We start from the raw sequence: 15,553 nt of genomic DNA on the forward strand, positions 1-15,553 counted from the left end.
CCTCCACATTTGGATACACACTTCTCATCCATCTCTCTCTCTCTTCTGCGCAGAAAAGAATCTCTCTCTCTCTCCTACACAGATAGGTCTCTCTCTCACACGTGGGAAGGAAGGACACAATTTTCTAAGGGTTTACAAAATGCAGATTGGAACTTTGACCAGCGTTGACCAGCATTCTCTCTCTTGACTGCGCAGTCGGTGAAGCTGACTCTCCTTGGAAATCCGCAATTTTTGGCACAGGAATCAAGGTGATCTGACCTCCGGTTTGGAAGATATTCACTATCCTAGTTTTGATGCTGATGCTGCTGATGTTGATGTCGCTAATCTAGGGTTTGATGCTGCTGATATAAATCAGATTTTTGTACTATTTCTCTCTGCTGAATTATTGAAGATAAAAGAAGATTTGACCAAAGGGTTCCCCATATTGGGGTTTGTCCCTGGCTAGCCACCACATCTTGTGTCTCCTGTCTTGGCCTGTTTTCTGTTGATCGTTAAATGTTCTATCTGCACTTTACTTATGTACATGTGATTGCTAATCAATGGATAATAATAAGAAAGATAAGTAAACTGCTCTAAGCATAGAACATACCATAATTTAACATGGTATCAAAGCTGAGGTGAAGACAAAGCCCAAGCAAGAGCAAGAACAATCACCGAAGAGAAGATTGGCAAGGCTATCCAAAAGAAACCATGGGGTCCTCAACACACTTCCCTGCTGAAGACAAACTTCGAGGGAAGTCTGACTACCACAGATGGAAGATTTCTCTCGATCTAACACTAGAAGAACAGGAAGTGTTGGACCATGTGAAAGGCGGAATTGTTGAACCTCTATCAAATGCATCTATTGCTGCTAAGAAAAAATGGACCAAGGGGGAAGTAAAAGCTAAGAAGATCATCCGGGACTCTATCGACAAACATTTGGTAGCCTCCATCTCCGACCTGAACATCTCTAAGGAAATCTACGATAGACTGGTGAGTTTATTTAAAGTTAATGATGCAAATCAAGTTTTGTTTCTTAGAAATAAGCTAAAGGAAATTAAGAAGGGCAAAGATGAGAGTATGCAAGCATATTTCTTAAGAATCACCGAGATCAAGAACGATCTCCTATCTATTGGGGAAATAATTCCTGATAGGGAAATGGCACTCACAACTCTTGGAGGATTACCATCTAAATGGTACGTGTTCAGGACTACTCTTCTCAACAACAACGTAATTCTTGGATTCGAGGAATTAATGGCAAGATGCAGTAAAGAAGAAACAAGGATGGAAGAGCAAGAAATGCCCATCCCTAATGGTCCTCCCACTGCCTTTTCTTCTCATGCTAAGAAAAGAAAATTTTCCAGAGCTAAATTCAAAGGAAAGGCCAGACCTAAGGGTGGAAAGAAAGGACGATGTTATATTTGCAATAAAGCAGGTCACTACGCAAGGGAGTGCCCTGATAGAAGGGACTCACACCGGGACGATGATCAAAATCCCTCTCATGGAAATCAAAGGAATGTCAGGTCTAATGGCAAAGGCAAGAGAAGTGTCGGAAATCAAGGAAGAGGACAACCATTCAAAAGGGCAAGAAATTCCAGGTGTGAATCTAACACCATTAACAATAAGCAAGATGAATATTATCTACCAGTTGCTCTATCTACCTCTGCTCCTCCGGACTCGCTGGGAAATTGGCTTATTGATAGTGGTGCCTCAAGGCACTTCACTGGTTACAAAGAAGTTCTCCATAATCTGATAGAGAAAGAAACCAACCTGGAAATTGTCCTTGGAGACAATATGAAATATCCCGTGAAAGGTGTAGGAAATGTCTCTCTTAAATTGAATCAAGGTAATACAATCCACCTACAGGATGTATTATATGTACCTGATCTTAAAAAGAACCTGGTGTCCATTTCGGCTATGGAAGACAAAGGCTACAAGGTGACCTTCAGCGATGGCAAGGTACGTGTATGGAAAAACAATATTAAATATGCCTTCACTCTTGGGTTTCGAGTTGATTCATTATATCAAGTCAGAGGGAGTCTGTTAGGTGTCATGTCTTGTGACACATCTCTTCAGTTTGAACTATGGCATCGGAGGTTTGTTCATCTTCATTATAAAGCTCTACCGATGTAAGACAAATGGTGACAGGGATGCCCGAATTCCGAGTAGAGAAAGAAGGTGTATGTCTGGGATGTGCAGAAGGAAAGCTCAAAAGGGGACCATTCCCCTCTAGCCAAAGCAAGACCTTCGATATATTACAGTTGGTTCACTCAGACATATCTGGTATGATGCTTGTGAACTCCTTGGGAGGATATTCATATTACCTCACTTTTACAGATGACTATTCTCGCAAAACTTGGATATACTTCTTGAAAAAGAAGGATGAAGTGTTCTCTTGGTTTCAACACTTCAAAGCCTTGATCGAGAATCAAACCGAAAAGAAGATCAAGATCTTAAGGACTGATAATGGGACTGAATATGAATCTAATGAGTTTCATGAATTTTGTAAAGAGGCTGGCATTAAGAGGGAGACTACTACACCATATACTCCTGAGCAGAATGGTGTGGCGGAAAGGAAGAATCGTACAATCATGGAAGTTGTTCGTGCTATGCTTCATGATCAAAGACTTCTGAAGTTTCTATGGGCCGAAGCTACAAACATCGTCGTATATGTACAAAACCGATGCCCTCATCAAGCATTGGGTTCCAAGACTCCTGAAGGAATGTTCACCGGTAAGAAACCTGACATCTCTCATTTTAGAATTTTTGGAAGCCCTGTATATTTTCATGTGTTGAAAGAGAAAAGGAATAAATTGGGTGCATCTGGAAAGAAAGGAATCTTCGTGTGTTATAGTGAAAATACTAAAGGCTATAGAATCTATGTAGCCCATCAAAGGGAAGTCATGATTAGTCATGATGTCACCTTTGACGAAGATATGGCCTTAGCAAGGTAGACAATCTTCCTACTTTGAGGAGCTCTCAAGAAGCTGACAACGGGGAACTGAAAGAAAAAGAAGATGAGACAATGCCTGATGTGGAAGAACCCATGGATCCTATTGATCCTCCTCCGCTTGAGCCTTCCTCTTCTAGGAAGAGGCCTTCATGGCTTAAGGGGACACTTGATGATGCTAAAGGACACACCACACCCCGAGGAACCTTCCGTGAAAGTAAGAAGCCAAACAGAGATCAGGGATACCTGACCATCATAAGCACGATCATCCAAAATGAGCCTTCATCATTCACAGATGCCGTCAAGCATCAAGTATGGAAGGATGCTATGACCAAAGAATATGAGTCTATAATGAAGAACGATGTCTGGGATGTGGTCCCCAGACCCCAGGACAAAACAATTGTCACCTCTAAATGGCTTTACAAGATAAAGCATGCAGCTGATGGAAGCACGGAAAAGTATAAGGCTCATTTTGTTGCTCATGGCTTCTCCCAGAAGGAAGGTATAGACTATGACGAGATATTTGCACATGTTGCCCGATATAACACCATCCGCTCAATCATAGCCCTTGCTGCTACACAAGGATGGAACCTACATCAGATGGATGTTAAGACCGCGTTCTTGCATGGTTCAATTAAAGAAGAGGTCTATGTGGAGCAACCCGAAGAATTTGAGATTTATGATCGAAAATCTCATGTGTGCAAGTTGAAGAAGGCCCTCTATGGGCTAAAGCAAGCACCCCGAGCATGGTATGAAATGATCGATAGCTATTTGATGAAGCTGGGATTCACTAGGAGTGAAGCCGACCCTAACCTTTACTTTAAGGTTGTAGATGACAAACCTCTCATACTGGTGTTCTATGTTGACAACCTCTTTCTAACAGGTGCAGACCCTCTCATTCACAAATGTAAGAGGGAGTTGGCTTCTAAGTTTGAAATGAAGGACCTAGGACTGATGCACTATTTCCTAGGACTTGAAGTCTAACAGAAGCCAGGGGAGATTTTCCTATTTCAAGGAAAATATGTGGTGAAGATACTGGAAAGATTCGGTATGGTGGACTGAAAGCCCGTAACTACCCCAATGGAGCTTGACTTCACGAAGTTAAGCGGTAGTGCTGCTGGACCTATCTTAGGAAATGCCACCGAGTATCGTCAACTCGTCAGAGCATTGATGTTCTTAGTAAACTCCCATCCAGATATATGCTTTGTAGTCAACACATTAAGTCAACATATGGTTGAACCTCACCACATACATTGGATTGGTGCCAAGAATCTGTTGAGATACCTTCGTGGCACAATCACTCATGGATTAAGATACACTGCCAGAGATGTGAGACTACTTGGATATATTGATGCCGATTGGGCAAGCAGTGTTGTGGACCGTAAGAGCACTTCCGGGTGTTGTTTCTCCTTGGGATCTGCTTCAATATCCTGGATGAGCAGGGAGCAAAAGTCGGTGGCTTTGAGCACCGCCAAGGCAGAGTACATTACTGCTAGCATGGCCACCTGTGAGGCAGTCTGGTTACAAAAGCTCTTCAGGTAGCTGTTTGGATTTACATTGGATACCACCGTGATCCTGTGTGACAACCAGAGCGGGATTCGTTTATTAGAGAATCCCATATTTCATGATCGCTCCAAGCATATCGATATCAAGTACCACTATATTTGAGATATGGTGCAGCGGGGAGCTATAAGGCTCCAACATATCGGTACAGATGAACAGGTCGTCGACATTTTGACAAAGCCCCTAGGAAAGGTCGAATTCCTGACTTTCCGAGAACGACTTGGTGTCGTTCAGAGACCCTCGTTATGATGTACTAAGCTCTGGGAGCTCCAGGGGGCACAGGGTACTTCTTGGAGTGACATATGACCACAGGGTGACTCACCATCCCTTGTTGGTGCACCTTGTACAGGGTAAAAGGTTCAACCTTCCCCTGTGACACCCCATGGCGACTATGGAACAGGATGATTAGTTCTCCTGTGGGCCAGGATGATTCGTTCTCCGTGGCATTTATGGAACAGGATGATTATTTCTCCTGTGGGCCTGGATGATGTGTTCTCCATGGCAGTTGTGGAACAGGATGATTCGTTCTCCTGTAGGTGATTAGTTCTCTGTGGCATCCATTGGACAGGATGATTCACTCTCCTGCGGACAGGATGATTAGTTCTCCTATCGAGGCATCCTACCCATGCAATCTGGGACTCATGGGAAGTACCTCTCATCTGATCAATGCGCAGGGAAATGAGGATAGGGACCATAGTAGTACCGATGGACGCATCATTGTATCTACCGTACTCCCTATGCTAGGATGACCTTCATTGATCTGGGATCAATGATACTAGTCTGGGACCAGTGAGAGTGGTACCCACTATGACACTGACTTCGAGTCAGTAGAGGACTAGTCTGGGACCAATGGTACACACTCTAACACTGACTTCAGGTCAGTGGAGGATGGTATGATACATCCTCGATCACTTCTTCTTCTTCTTCTTCATAGTTCGAGCAGAGCAGAGCATAGCAAGGCAGAGTAGGGCAGAGCAGAGCAGGGGTCAAGTTGTACAGGATAGTGCATTTGATGGATGAATAGTAGCGACGGTCAGACGAATTGCAAATGGAGTTCTCCCTAGTTGAGAGGGAGTGTTAAAATTGGCAACTAGGGCCAAACTCCATGAGGATCACCTTATTCGTGGCTGATAATATTTTATCTAGATTCCTCTCTCGTCGAGAGGTGTAGGATTGATCTAAAGATCATCTGATTCCGATAAGTATTTATGGAGATATGAATTTATTTTTTATTCTGGTCAAATTGCCAAAGTCGGCCAGCAACTTATGTAGGCTTAGAAGCCCAACAGACACATCTATTCATCATCAACGTTTGCATATAAATACAGGATGTCTCCTCCTCATTTGGATACACACTTCTCATCCATCTCTCTCTCTCTTCTGTGCAGAAAAGAATCTCTCTCTCTCCTACACAGATAGGTCTCTCTCTCACACGTGGGAAGGAAGGATGCAGTTTTCTAAGGGTTTACAAACTGCAGATTGGAACTTTGACCAGCATTGACCAGCATTCTCTCTCTCTATTGACTGCGCAGTAGGTGAAGCTGACTCTCCTTGGAAATCCGCAATTTTGGCACAAGAATCAAGGTGATCTGACCTCCGGTTTGGAAGATATTGACTGCCCTAGTTTTGATGCTCATGCCGCTTATGCTAATGCCGCCGATCTAGGGTTTGTTGCTACTGATATAAATCAGATTTTTGTACTATTTCTCTCTGCTGAATTATTGAAGATAAAAGAAGATTTGATCAAAGGGTTTCCCGATATTGGGGTTTGTCCTTGGCTAACCGCCACATCTTGTGTCTCTTGTCTTGGCTTGTTTTCTGTTGATGGTTTAATGTTCTATCTGCACTTTACTTATGTACATGTGATTGCTAATCTATGGATAATAATAAGAAAGATAAGTAAACTGCTCTAAGCATAGAACATACCATAATTTAACAAAGTGCATAGCATGGTCATTAGGTCCAACACTGTGATGATGAGTGCAACATGGTGCAGCACAGTGAGGTGAAGCACATGGACGAAATGCAGCACAATGATAGGTGAAGGAGTCACCTTGGAGAATCAGTTGAAGTAGCATGTCTTCAACTGATCTCATGTAGAGATGATCTATTCTCTTATCTAGAAAGTCAAAGTGTTGATTTTTGTTGTAAATGTACTATCTCTCTCTCACTCTCTCTTTGTTGAACTATTGAAGAACATAGAAGAAGAATTGATCAACGGTCCCCACATTGGGGTTTGTCCCTGGCTAGTGCCACATCTTGTGTCCTCTTGTCTTGGCTTGTCTTTTGCGATTTATGTTTATGTTCTATCTACAGTTTACTTTAATGCTGATGTGATTGCTAATCTGGAAAAGATATTGAGCTAACTGTGAAAATTGAAATAAATAGCTCTAAGCATAGAACATACCTAAAATTAAAATGGTATCAGAGTTGAGGTGAAGACAAAGCCCAAGCAAGAGGGAAAGAGCAATCACTGAAGGCAATTGGGAAAGGACAAAAGGATCAATGGATTCCTCATCCCTCTTCTAATTCACCAAGGGTGAAATCGAAGCAGAGAATATTATCAGATTAGCGCAGCGGAATATGGCCTACCTAAAGATCACTTCATTCGGAAGACCGGATCTCAGGGTGGAAGGAAAGGCAAATAACTAGTTTGGCCATTATGCGAAGAAGTGTCCGAATGGCAAGGACACATCACTTGATGATGATAACAATCATTCCAGGGACATCTTCAATGATCAGAGGAATGACAGTGCAGGTCATCAAGGAAACGGCCGACTCTTCAGAGAAAGCAAGGAACCCCAGGTATGAAGAATCAAATGTTGTTTCTGATAAGATAAAGAAGCACTATCTTGTATTGGCCCTCTCCTTCAGACTCTTAGGGAATCTGGCTTATCGATTATAGTGCTTCAAGGCACTTCATCAAATAAAAGGGTGCTCTCTCTAATTTGGTAGAGATGGAAAGAATCGTGGGATTATACTTGGAGCCGATGCCACCTATCCCGGAAAGGGTATAGGGAATGTTATCCTGCAATTGAATGAGGGTAGCTCGATTCATTTACAGAATCTCTTTTATGTACATGATCACAAGAAGAGCCTGGTGTCCATTTCGGCAATGGAAGTCAAAGGTTACAAGGTGGCATTCATCGATGGAAGGTACGTGTTTGAAAATGAAATTTTCAAAGATGCTTTTACTCATGGGTTCAAGGTTGGCAATTTGTGTCAAGTTGCAGGATGGTCCATTGGGGATCATGCATATCTCATCTATAACACTTGAGATCTATTTTATGAGACCCTAACCGATGTGAGTCAGATGGTGACTCGGATACCTGAATTCAAGAAAAACATGAAGATACATGTCTAAGATGTACCAAAGGAAAATCTTACAAGGGGACCATTCCCCTCATGTAGCAAGTCCACAGGTTTGGAACAACCCGAGGGGTTTGAGATTCATGATTGGGAATCTCATGTATACAGGTGGAAGAAAGCCCCCTATGGCTTGAAGTAAAACACCTCGAGCCTAATATGAGAGGATTGATAGTTGTCTAATGAAGCTGAGATTCACTAAGAGTGAAGCCGATCCAAACCATTGTTTGAAGGTCGTGGATGATAAACCTCTCATATCGACACCTTCTGAGAACGACCTATTTCTGACAGGTGTAGACCCTCTCACTTGCAGAAGTAAGAGAGTTGGATTCCAGATATGGAATGGTAAACTGCAAGCCTGTGACTACCTCGAGGATCTTAACTTTCAGAAGTTATATGATGGTGATGCTGGACCAGATTTGGGAAATGCCTTTGAGTTTCATAAACTCATCTACATTGATGTTCTTGGTGAACTTCCATCCGTATGTATGCTTTGTAGTTAGCATAGTGAGCTCATATTTGGTTGAGCCTCACTAGATTGGTGCCAAGAATCTTTTGAGATATCTTCAGGGCACAATCTCTCATGGATTGAGATACACTGCCGGAAATATGAAGCTGCATGATTATTCGAATGTTGACTGGGCAGGCAGTGTGGAGAATCACTAGAGCATTTCTCAGTGCTGGTTCTCTCTGGATTTTGCTTCAATATCATGGATAAGCAAGAAGCAGAAGTCCGTTGCTATAAGCACCGCTGAGACCGAATACATAGCTACGAGTATGATCTCGTGTGAAGCTGCTTAGTTGTGGAAGCTCTTCAGTGAGCTGTTTGTACAAATGATGAATACCACTGTGATTCTTTGTGACAACTAGGGGGGGATTTGATTATTGATGAATCTCGTATTCGATGATTGCTCCAGCAGATAGACATCAGATACTACCTTATCTAGGATACGGTAAGTCAATGAGCGAGGAGGCTCCATCGCATTGAGATTGATGTACAGGTCGCAGACATTTTGTCAAAGCCCCGAGGAAAGGTCAAATCTGTGACTTTCCTGAACGACTTGGAGTCGTTGAGAGACCTTCATATAAGGGTCATGCATGTTGCATGCATTGAGCTCTGGGAGCTCTGGGGGGCTTGGGGTACTTACTGGAGCGACATACGACCATAGGGCAACTCACCCTCCCCTAGTGGTCCGCTATGTACAGGGTGACAGGTTCAACCTTTCCCTGTGATACCTCGTGGCAACTATGGAACAGGATGATTAGTTCTCCTGTGGGCCGGGATGATTAGTTCTCACATGACAACTATGGAATAGGATGATTAGTTCTCCTATGGGTCGGGATGATTAGTTCTCCCATGGCAACTGTGGGACAGCATGATTCGTTCTCCTGTGGGCAGGATGATTAGTTCTCCTGTCGAGGCATCCTACCCATGCAGTATGGGACTCATGGAAAGTACCTCTCATCTAATCAATGAGCAGGGAAATGGGGTTAGGGACCATAGTAGTACTATCGATGGACGCATCGTTGTATCTACCGTACTCCCTATGCTAGGATGACCTCCATTGATCTGGGATTAATGAAACTGATCTTGGATCAGTATGAGTGGCTTGAGACACCCTCTTGTGATATTGATTTGGGATCAAAGGAATTGACTTCGAATCAGTAAGAGTGGTATGACAGACTCTCCTCATATGAAATTGACTTCGGGTCAGTAGAGAATGGTATGAGACATTCTCGATCAATTCTTCTTCTTCATGGTTCAGCAGAGCAGAGTAGAGCAGAGCAGAGCAGAGTAGAGTAGAGCAGAGCAGTGCAGAGCACTGATGGCAGAGATAGTACAGTCGGACAGATGGATCAGCGGATGGAGTTCTCCCTAGTTGAGAGGGTGTTTTAAAATTGGCAACTAGGGCCAAACTCCATGTGGGTCATCTTATTTATGGCAGCTGATATTTTCCTTGGATCCCTCTCATCGAGAGGTGTAGGATTGATCTAAAGATCATCTGATTCCAATAAGTATTCATGGAGATATGAATTTATTTGTGTTATGGGAAATTCGTCAAGGTCGGCCAACAACCAAATATACCCCATCTGTGCTCAACATTTTAGTATAAATAAAGGAGGACTTCAAGTCATTTGATATCATCTCTTGTGATCTCACTCTCCACTTGTTTGGGTTTTTAGTGGAAGAGGAGGTCTAGAGGAGATGCCTTCTACGCAGCCCTAAAGAAGGGTCATCTAGGAGAGCCCTAGCCGCAGACTTGTAGGAGATCTAGCCGCAGATCTAAGAGGCCCTAATCCGCAGCTAGAAGAGCCCTAATCCACAGCCAAAGAGAGCCCTAATCCGCAGCTAAAGGGAGCCCTAATCCGCAGCAAAGGGAAGGCCCTAACCAGCAACTAGAGGAGGCCCTACGCTGCCCTACCTAAGGGTGATATGGATATACCCTAGCCGCAACAACCTAGAGTCTGGACAACGTGGGAAAACAGGGATCCGAAGTCTGCTACAGGAGGCCGAGTGGCTGAGGTAAGTGCAGATAGTCTTAGGGCTGGAATAGTGATATAATCAGGATCCGAGTTTGCTGTGAAGAGGGCCGAGAAGGCTGACTGTTAGGCCGAGTTCCTAAGGGTCAAACACGTTGCTGTTTGGAAGTTATTTTGGCACATTTTCAGAGGTCTGTTGCTACAGCAATCTGTTGTGCTAGGCTGCAGGCCATAGCACACAACTAGAGGTTGTGTGAGGGCTGTCAAGGGTGGACAGCACCCTAAGCAAGCAGTGTGGGTGAGGAGGAGACCTATGAGGGTATGCCGCAGCCCTTAAAGGGTTAGTTTGTTGACTGTGGGATGAAACTAGGGCTGCTGCAAGTGCCCTAACCAGGTGTGCAGCAAACAGCTGTGCAAACAAATGATAGCATGGCCTAATTGGACTATTTGGGCATGTTGGTGTAGCTGGACATATTATGGGACAGCAGCTAGTACAGCATAGTGCTATCAGCATACAGTGATGGGTAGCAATGCAGCATAATGTAAAAAGGGTGCAGCATGACGTGATGCATAGTACAGCACTATGTATGATGCAGCTACATGATTGGATGTAGTGATGATGAGTGCAACATAGAGTGCAGATCCGTGATGAGAGCAGCCCAGTGATTGGAGAAGCACAGTGACAGGAGCAGCAGCATGAAGTGCATAGCATGGTCATTAGGTCCAACACTATGATGATGAGTGCAGCATGGTGCAGCACGGTGAGGTGCAGCACATGGACAAGATGCAACACAATGATAGGTGAAGGAGTCACCTTGGAGAATTAGTTGAAGCAGCATGTCTGCAACTGATCTCATGTAGAGATGATCTATTCTCTTATCTAGAAAGTCAAAGAGTTGATTTCTGTTGTAAATGTACTATCTCTCTCTCTGTTGAACTATTGAAGAACATAGAAGAAGAATTGATCAAGGGTTTCCCCACATTGGAGTTTGTCCCTGGCTAGCGCCACATTTTGTGTCCTCTTGTCTTGGCTTGTTTTATGCAATTTATGATTCCCACATTGGAGTTTGTCCCTGGCTAGCGCCACATTTTGTGTCCTCTTGTCTTGGCTTGTCTTTTGCGATTTATGTTTATGTTCTATCTGCAGTTTACTTTAATGCTGACGTGATTGCTAATCTGGAAAAGATATTGAGCTAACTGTGAAAATTGAAATAAATTGCTCTCAGCATAGAACATACCTAAACTGAACAAGGGAAGATGGGCCCCTTAGTCATTGGTTCCATAAAGAGAAAACTGTTTAGTTCTCTGACAACCATTCCCTGATCAATGTATTTTTTCTTGATTAGTTGGAACTTGGCAGTGATCAGGTTATGAGGATGGACCCTAGAATATACAATCATATTCAAGTTATTCCTGACTCTCTAGAAAAAGAATCCTCTCCTTCCTGCAAACTTTCACCTCTATAGCTTCTAATACTATTCCGCCCATCAGTGGAAGCTAAAAATTATTATTCATCTGCAAAAGATTGTGATCTGTAAACTTTATCGGAGGAGTTCAGAAATTTGTTTCTTTATAAAATGACAAATCAAAATGACTAAGTTTGTCAATGTGGTTGTGGTCAGCAGTGAAGATGGTGGTACCATGGTATGTCAGGCCACCCAACAAGGTTCAACTCCTCTGGAGATAGGAGGAAGCGGTTGAAGCCAGGTGCACATCATGGGTAAACTTGATGGAATAGTACACCTGCTGTTGAGGTAGCTTAGCTGGATCGTTGTGCTTGTTATAGTTGATTCACCATTTCACCTGCAGACAAAATCCACTTGTGGTGCCTGGCCTCTTCAAGCCAATCATAATGCCTTCAGGCCAGTTATAATGCTTCTCGAGTTTAAAGGAATCACTTTCAAAAATATGTCTAAGACGTTAAATAAGAGAGAAGTTTCCAACCATGAAATGTTTTCCCCTTTTTGGAAGGGAGAAAATGCAAGAACATCTGCTCTGACTTATAAGTATTACATCAGAAATGTTGACCATGCAGCTATTTGACACATGTATTGTAAAAGATTGTGTTTGGAGTAAATTTCTATTCTGCCCAGCTGTAGAATGGTCCAAATAAAAAACAACATAGAGAAAACATCTTGTACAAATGTTTTGAAACTTCTAATCATTGACACTATATGTAGGATCCAGACAATATGCCTTTTAGAAGTTTTGTAAGTGGCGAGCCTAGTTTACTAACTTGAATATAACAATATTATGTTTGTTCCTTGTGTAAAAGCATTTACAAACATACCTTAAGAGTTGCAACTTCCGAGGAGCCTGTTAATGTTGGATTATGGGTGTAATATTCACATGTGGCTATGGAACACTCACATGTATTATGAATATATTTGCAATCATGGCTAAGGCCATCCTTTGATCACTTATTATCATTTATTATAATTCTAAGTCGTGGCTAAGGCTGACTAGTCAAACTTGTACATGTAGGTTCATTAAACCCTCTTGGGGGTAGTGCCCTACTTGAGCTCTGTATAAGCACACCACAACTCTCATTTGTATTGTATCATCTTGTGATCTTCTTGGTCTTTCTTACAAAGTGGTTTATGCCTAAAAGAAGCTACACGTTTGACATTCTCTTGCGATTGGCATTTCTTTCTTTTATGACCACTTGTGCATCTCTTAGGTAGCACACTTGTACTTTGGGTTATTCTCTCTCTAGCACACTAGCATCATAACTCCCCAGCGCACTTGACTGCACAAAAGGAGGGAACTAAGCAGTAGCACATAACCTTATGTACATTATTGATTAAATGAATAACAGAGAAAGACAAGTAGCCCTTAGAGAATATACATTACATGACTGTGGATTCACGTCTCTCCAAACTTTGATAATTCTAATGACACAGTTGAGGCAAGTAGTAAACCAACCCACACTTTGGGCAAGAAGGAAGAGAAAATATATACCTGGCACATCAATAGCAGAAGCATGGTATTTACGAAACTCCTCCCGACCCTTAAAAGAGCGATTTCCAATTATAACACCAAAATTAGAACCTCGAGGATAGCCACCAATAAAAGCTTCAGGAAACACAAGCAACTGTGACCCATAAGAAGCACCTTCTGCTATCAATCTTTCTGCTTTATCTGCTCAAAAGATGAGAGACAATAATAAAAATCAGTGAGCCAGTCAATTGAACCAAATGTCCAAAGCAGTAGAGATACAGAGCTTAAACATAGAAAATTATAAGTTATGATACTCATGTTTCAAACCATACATTAAAACATACAAATCTGGATACATAGAGGCTGCCACTTCAGTTCTCAACATCAACAATTATAGACATCATACACATTCAATGCCATGTTCATGTCAGTACTTGGAACAAAAAGCACCTACTACATGACTTAAGGAATCAACATTTCAAGATAAATAGAGCATTTTTATACATGGCACATAAAGAAACCCTAATTCACATAACATGGCATGCAAAATATAGAAGATAAGCAATAAACTTACAAAATTTCCACCAGAATCTCTTCAATCAATCCCAAAAAACCTTTTTCAAGCAAAAATCCTTCTTCAAGATACATTGCCAAAGAGCTATATTGCATCCAAGTAGAAAAGAGGCAAAAGCTCATGTACACTTCTAGCAAGAGAGAAGCATGATCATTAATGACGATGATCAAGTGAATAAGACTCCCCGCTATTTATATGAGAGTAACCAATACTTATTTCACTAATTTTCCAAGCAAAAACCCAAAAAAAGTTTATTTCAGCATTAAATTAGGTCAAAGGTCACAAACCAACCCTGAAATAGCTCTAAAACGTAACAAAATGTCAAGATAACCCACACGCATGGGACAAAGTAATCTCCACCATGATGTCACCCTTCAAAATAGGAAATAAGGCATCAAGGAACCAAGACAAGGGTCCAGGAGCACTCTTCAAGCATGTGTACATGAAGCGAACAAAGTTCCTTCTACAAATTAATTACTCCAAAAGGCTTGGAATATGAAATTATCCATTGAGGATATAAATATTATATATTAAATGTCTGAATAAGAATGATGATAATGATTACAATGAGAATGAGAGGCTTGCTCATATATCAAGCAAGTGTCTCTTCATGAAGAGTCATGTCTCATTTAGACATGCCTCTTCAGCCTAATTACTAGTTAACTAATAATTATTTATGCTTATTATCATTTACATTATTTTACATTATTTATATATATTTTATTCGTTACATTGCCTCCTTCCTCAAAAAGCTTTGTCCTCAAAGCTTGTCAATGAAAAAGGCTTGATCTCTTTTTCTGCTTCGAAAGTCTTTCTGTCTCGGAACAGTCATCTTCGTCGATACAAGCTGATATGATCTTCTAAGTGACAAACAAAATTGTCGCACTGAGAAGGGATCAGACCATCCGAGATTAATCTTCTGTATAGTATTCTGATCACTGGAATTTTGTAACGACTTGTCAGCATAAGACTGGATTGAGATTACATTACTATTATCTGGAACATCAGTTTGTTGATTCGGTTCTGAATGGTTCAAATATGTAACATGGTTGACTCGTCTATTCTCATGATTTGGATGCCGATAGGGAACCTTTTTTTGATTTTCCCTTATTGGGCACATGGCAATTTTTATTTTTATTTTCTGGCAAAGATGTTGTTGGGTTGGTTATGGAACATTCTCTTGGGAAGTTAATTGTTTGAACTACAACATCCAAGCGCGTCTTTTCTTCAACTTGCTTGTCTTCTTCCTGAGTTGTGACATTCACTGAATCAGTATTTGTTGTTTTGTCATCAACTTGAATACCTACATTTGATGCTTCTTTCTCGATAAGTTGTTGTACCTTGTTTCCTAATGATTTCTTATCCTTCTTGAGTTTCTTAATTTGCGACAGTAATTTTTCGCTATGGTTTTTAAATCGAGAAACTTCTTCATTTTTGTCAACATTGATTTTGTCAGTTTCTTTTTGCATATTTTGTAATACCTTTTTACCTTCTTGAGACATTACTTTTGAAATATTTGAGATATCTTCTTGTGTTACTGAATTTGGTTTTAGTGTAAAACCTTGTAGCGTTATTTTCTTCTTCTTGTAAGAAAATGTTAAAAACTTCTTCTTTGTATTTAGAATAAAGGAACCTAGAGTTTCCATCCAGGGTGATCCCAAAACAATGTCACTATCGTTAAAACATAAGGTTTTCACGGT

At 41.6% G+C, this 15,553-nt stretch overlaps 1 protein-coding gene across 1 annotated transcript in view; it reads right to left on the reverse strand.

Moving 5' to 3' along the window:
• Nucleotides 1-15,553, reverse strand: part of LOC149161382 (bifunctional nitrilase/nitrile hydratase NIT4A-like) — a 162,254-nt gene that overhangs the window by 70,816 nt on the left and 75,885 nt on the right. The window contains exon 2 of the mRNA XM_089436980.1: nt 13,301-13,480. Coding sequence (XP_089293106.1) covers nt 13,301-13,480 — 180 coding nt within the window. The remainder of the gene's footprint in view (nt 1-13,300; nt 13,481-15,553) is intronic.

The sequence above is a fragment of the Pinus tabuliformis genome, chromosome 5_2, assembly GCF_031772625.1.
Source record: "Pinus tabuliformis cultivar Carrire ecotype Pingquan chromosome 5_2, CPIR1, whole genome shotgun sequence".
Lineage (NCBI taxonomy): Eukaryota > Viridiplantae > Streptophyta > Pinopsida > Pinales > Pinaceae > Pinus > Pinus tabuliformis.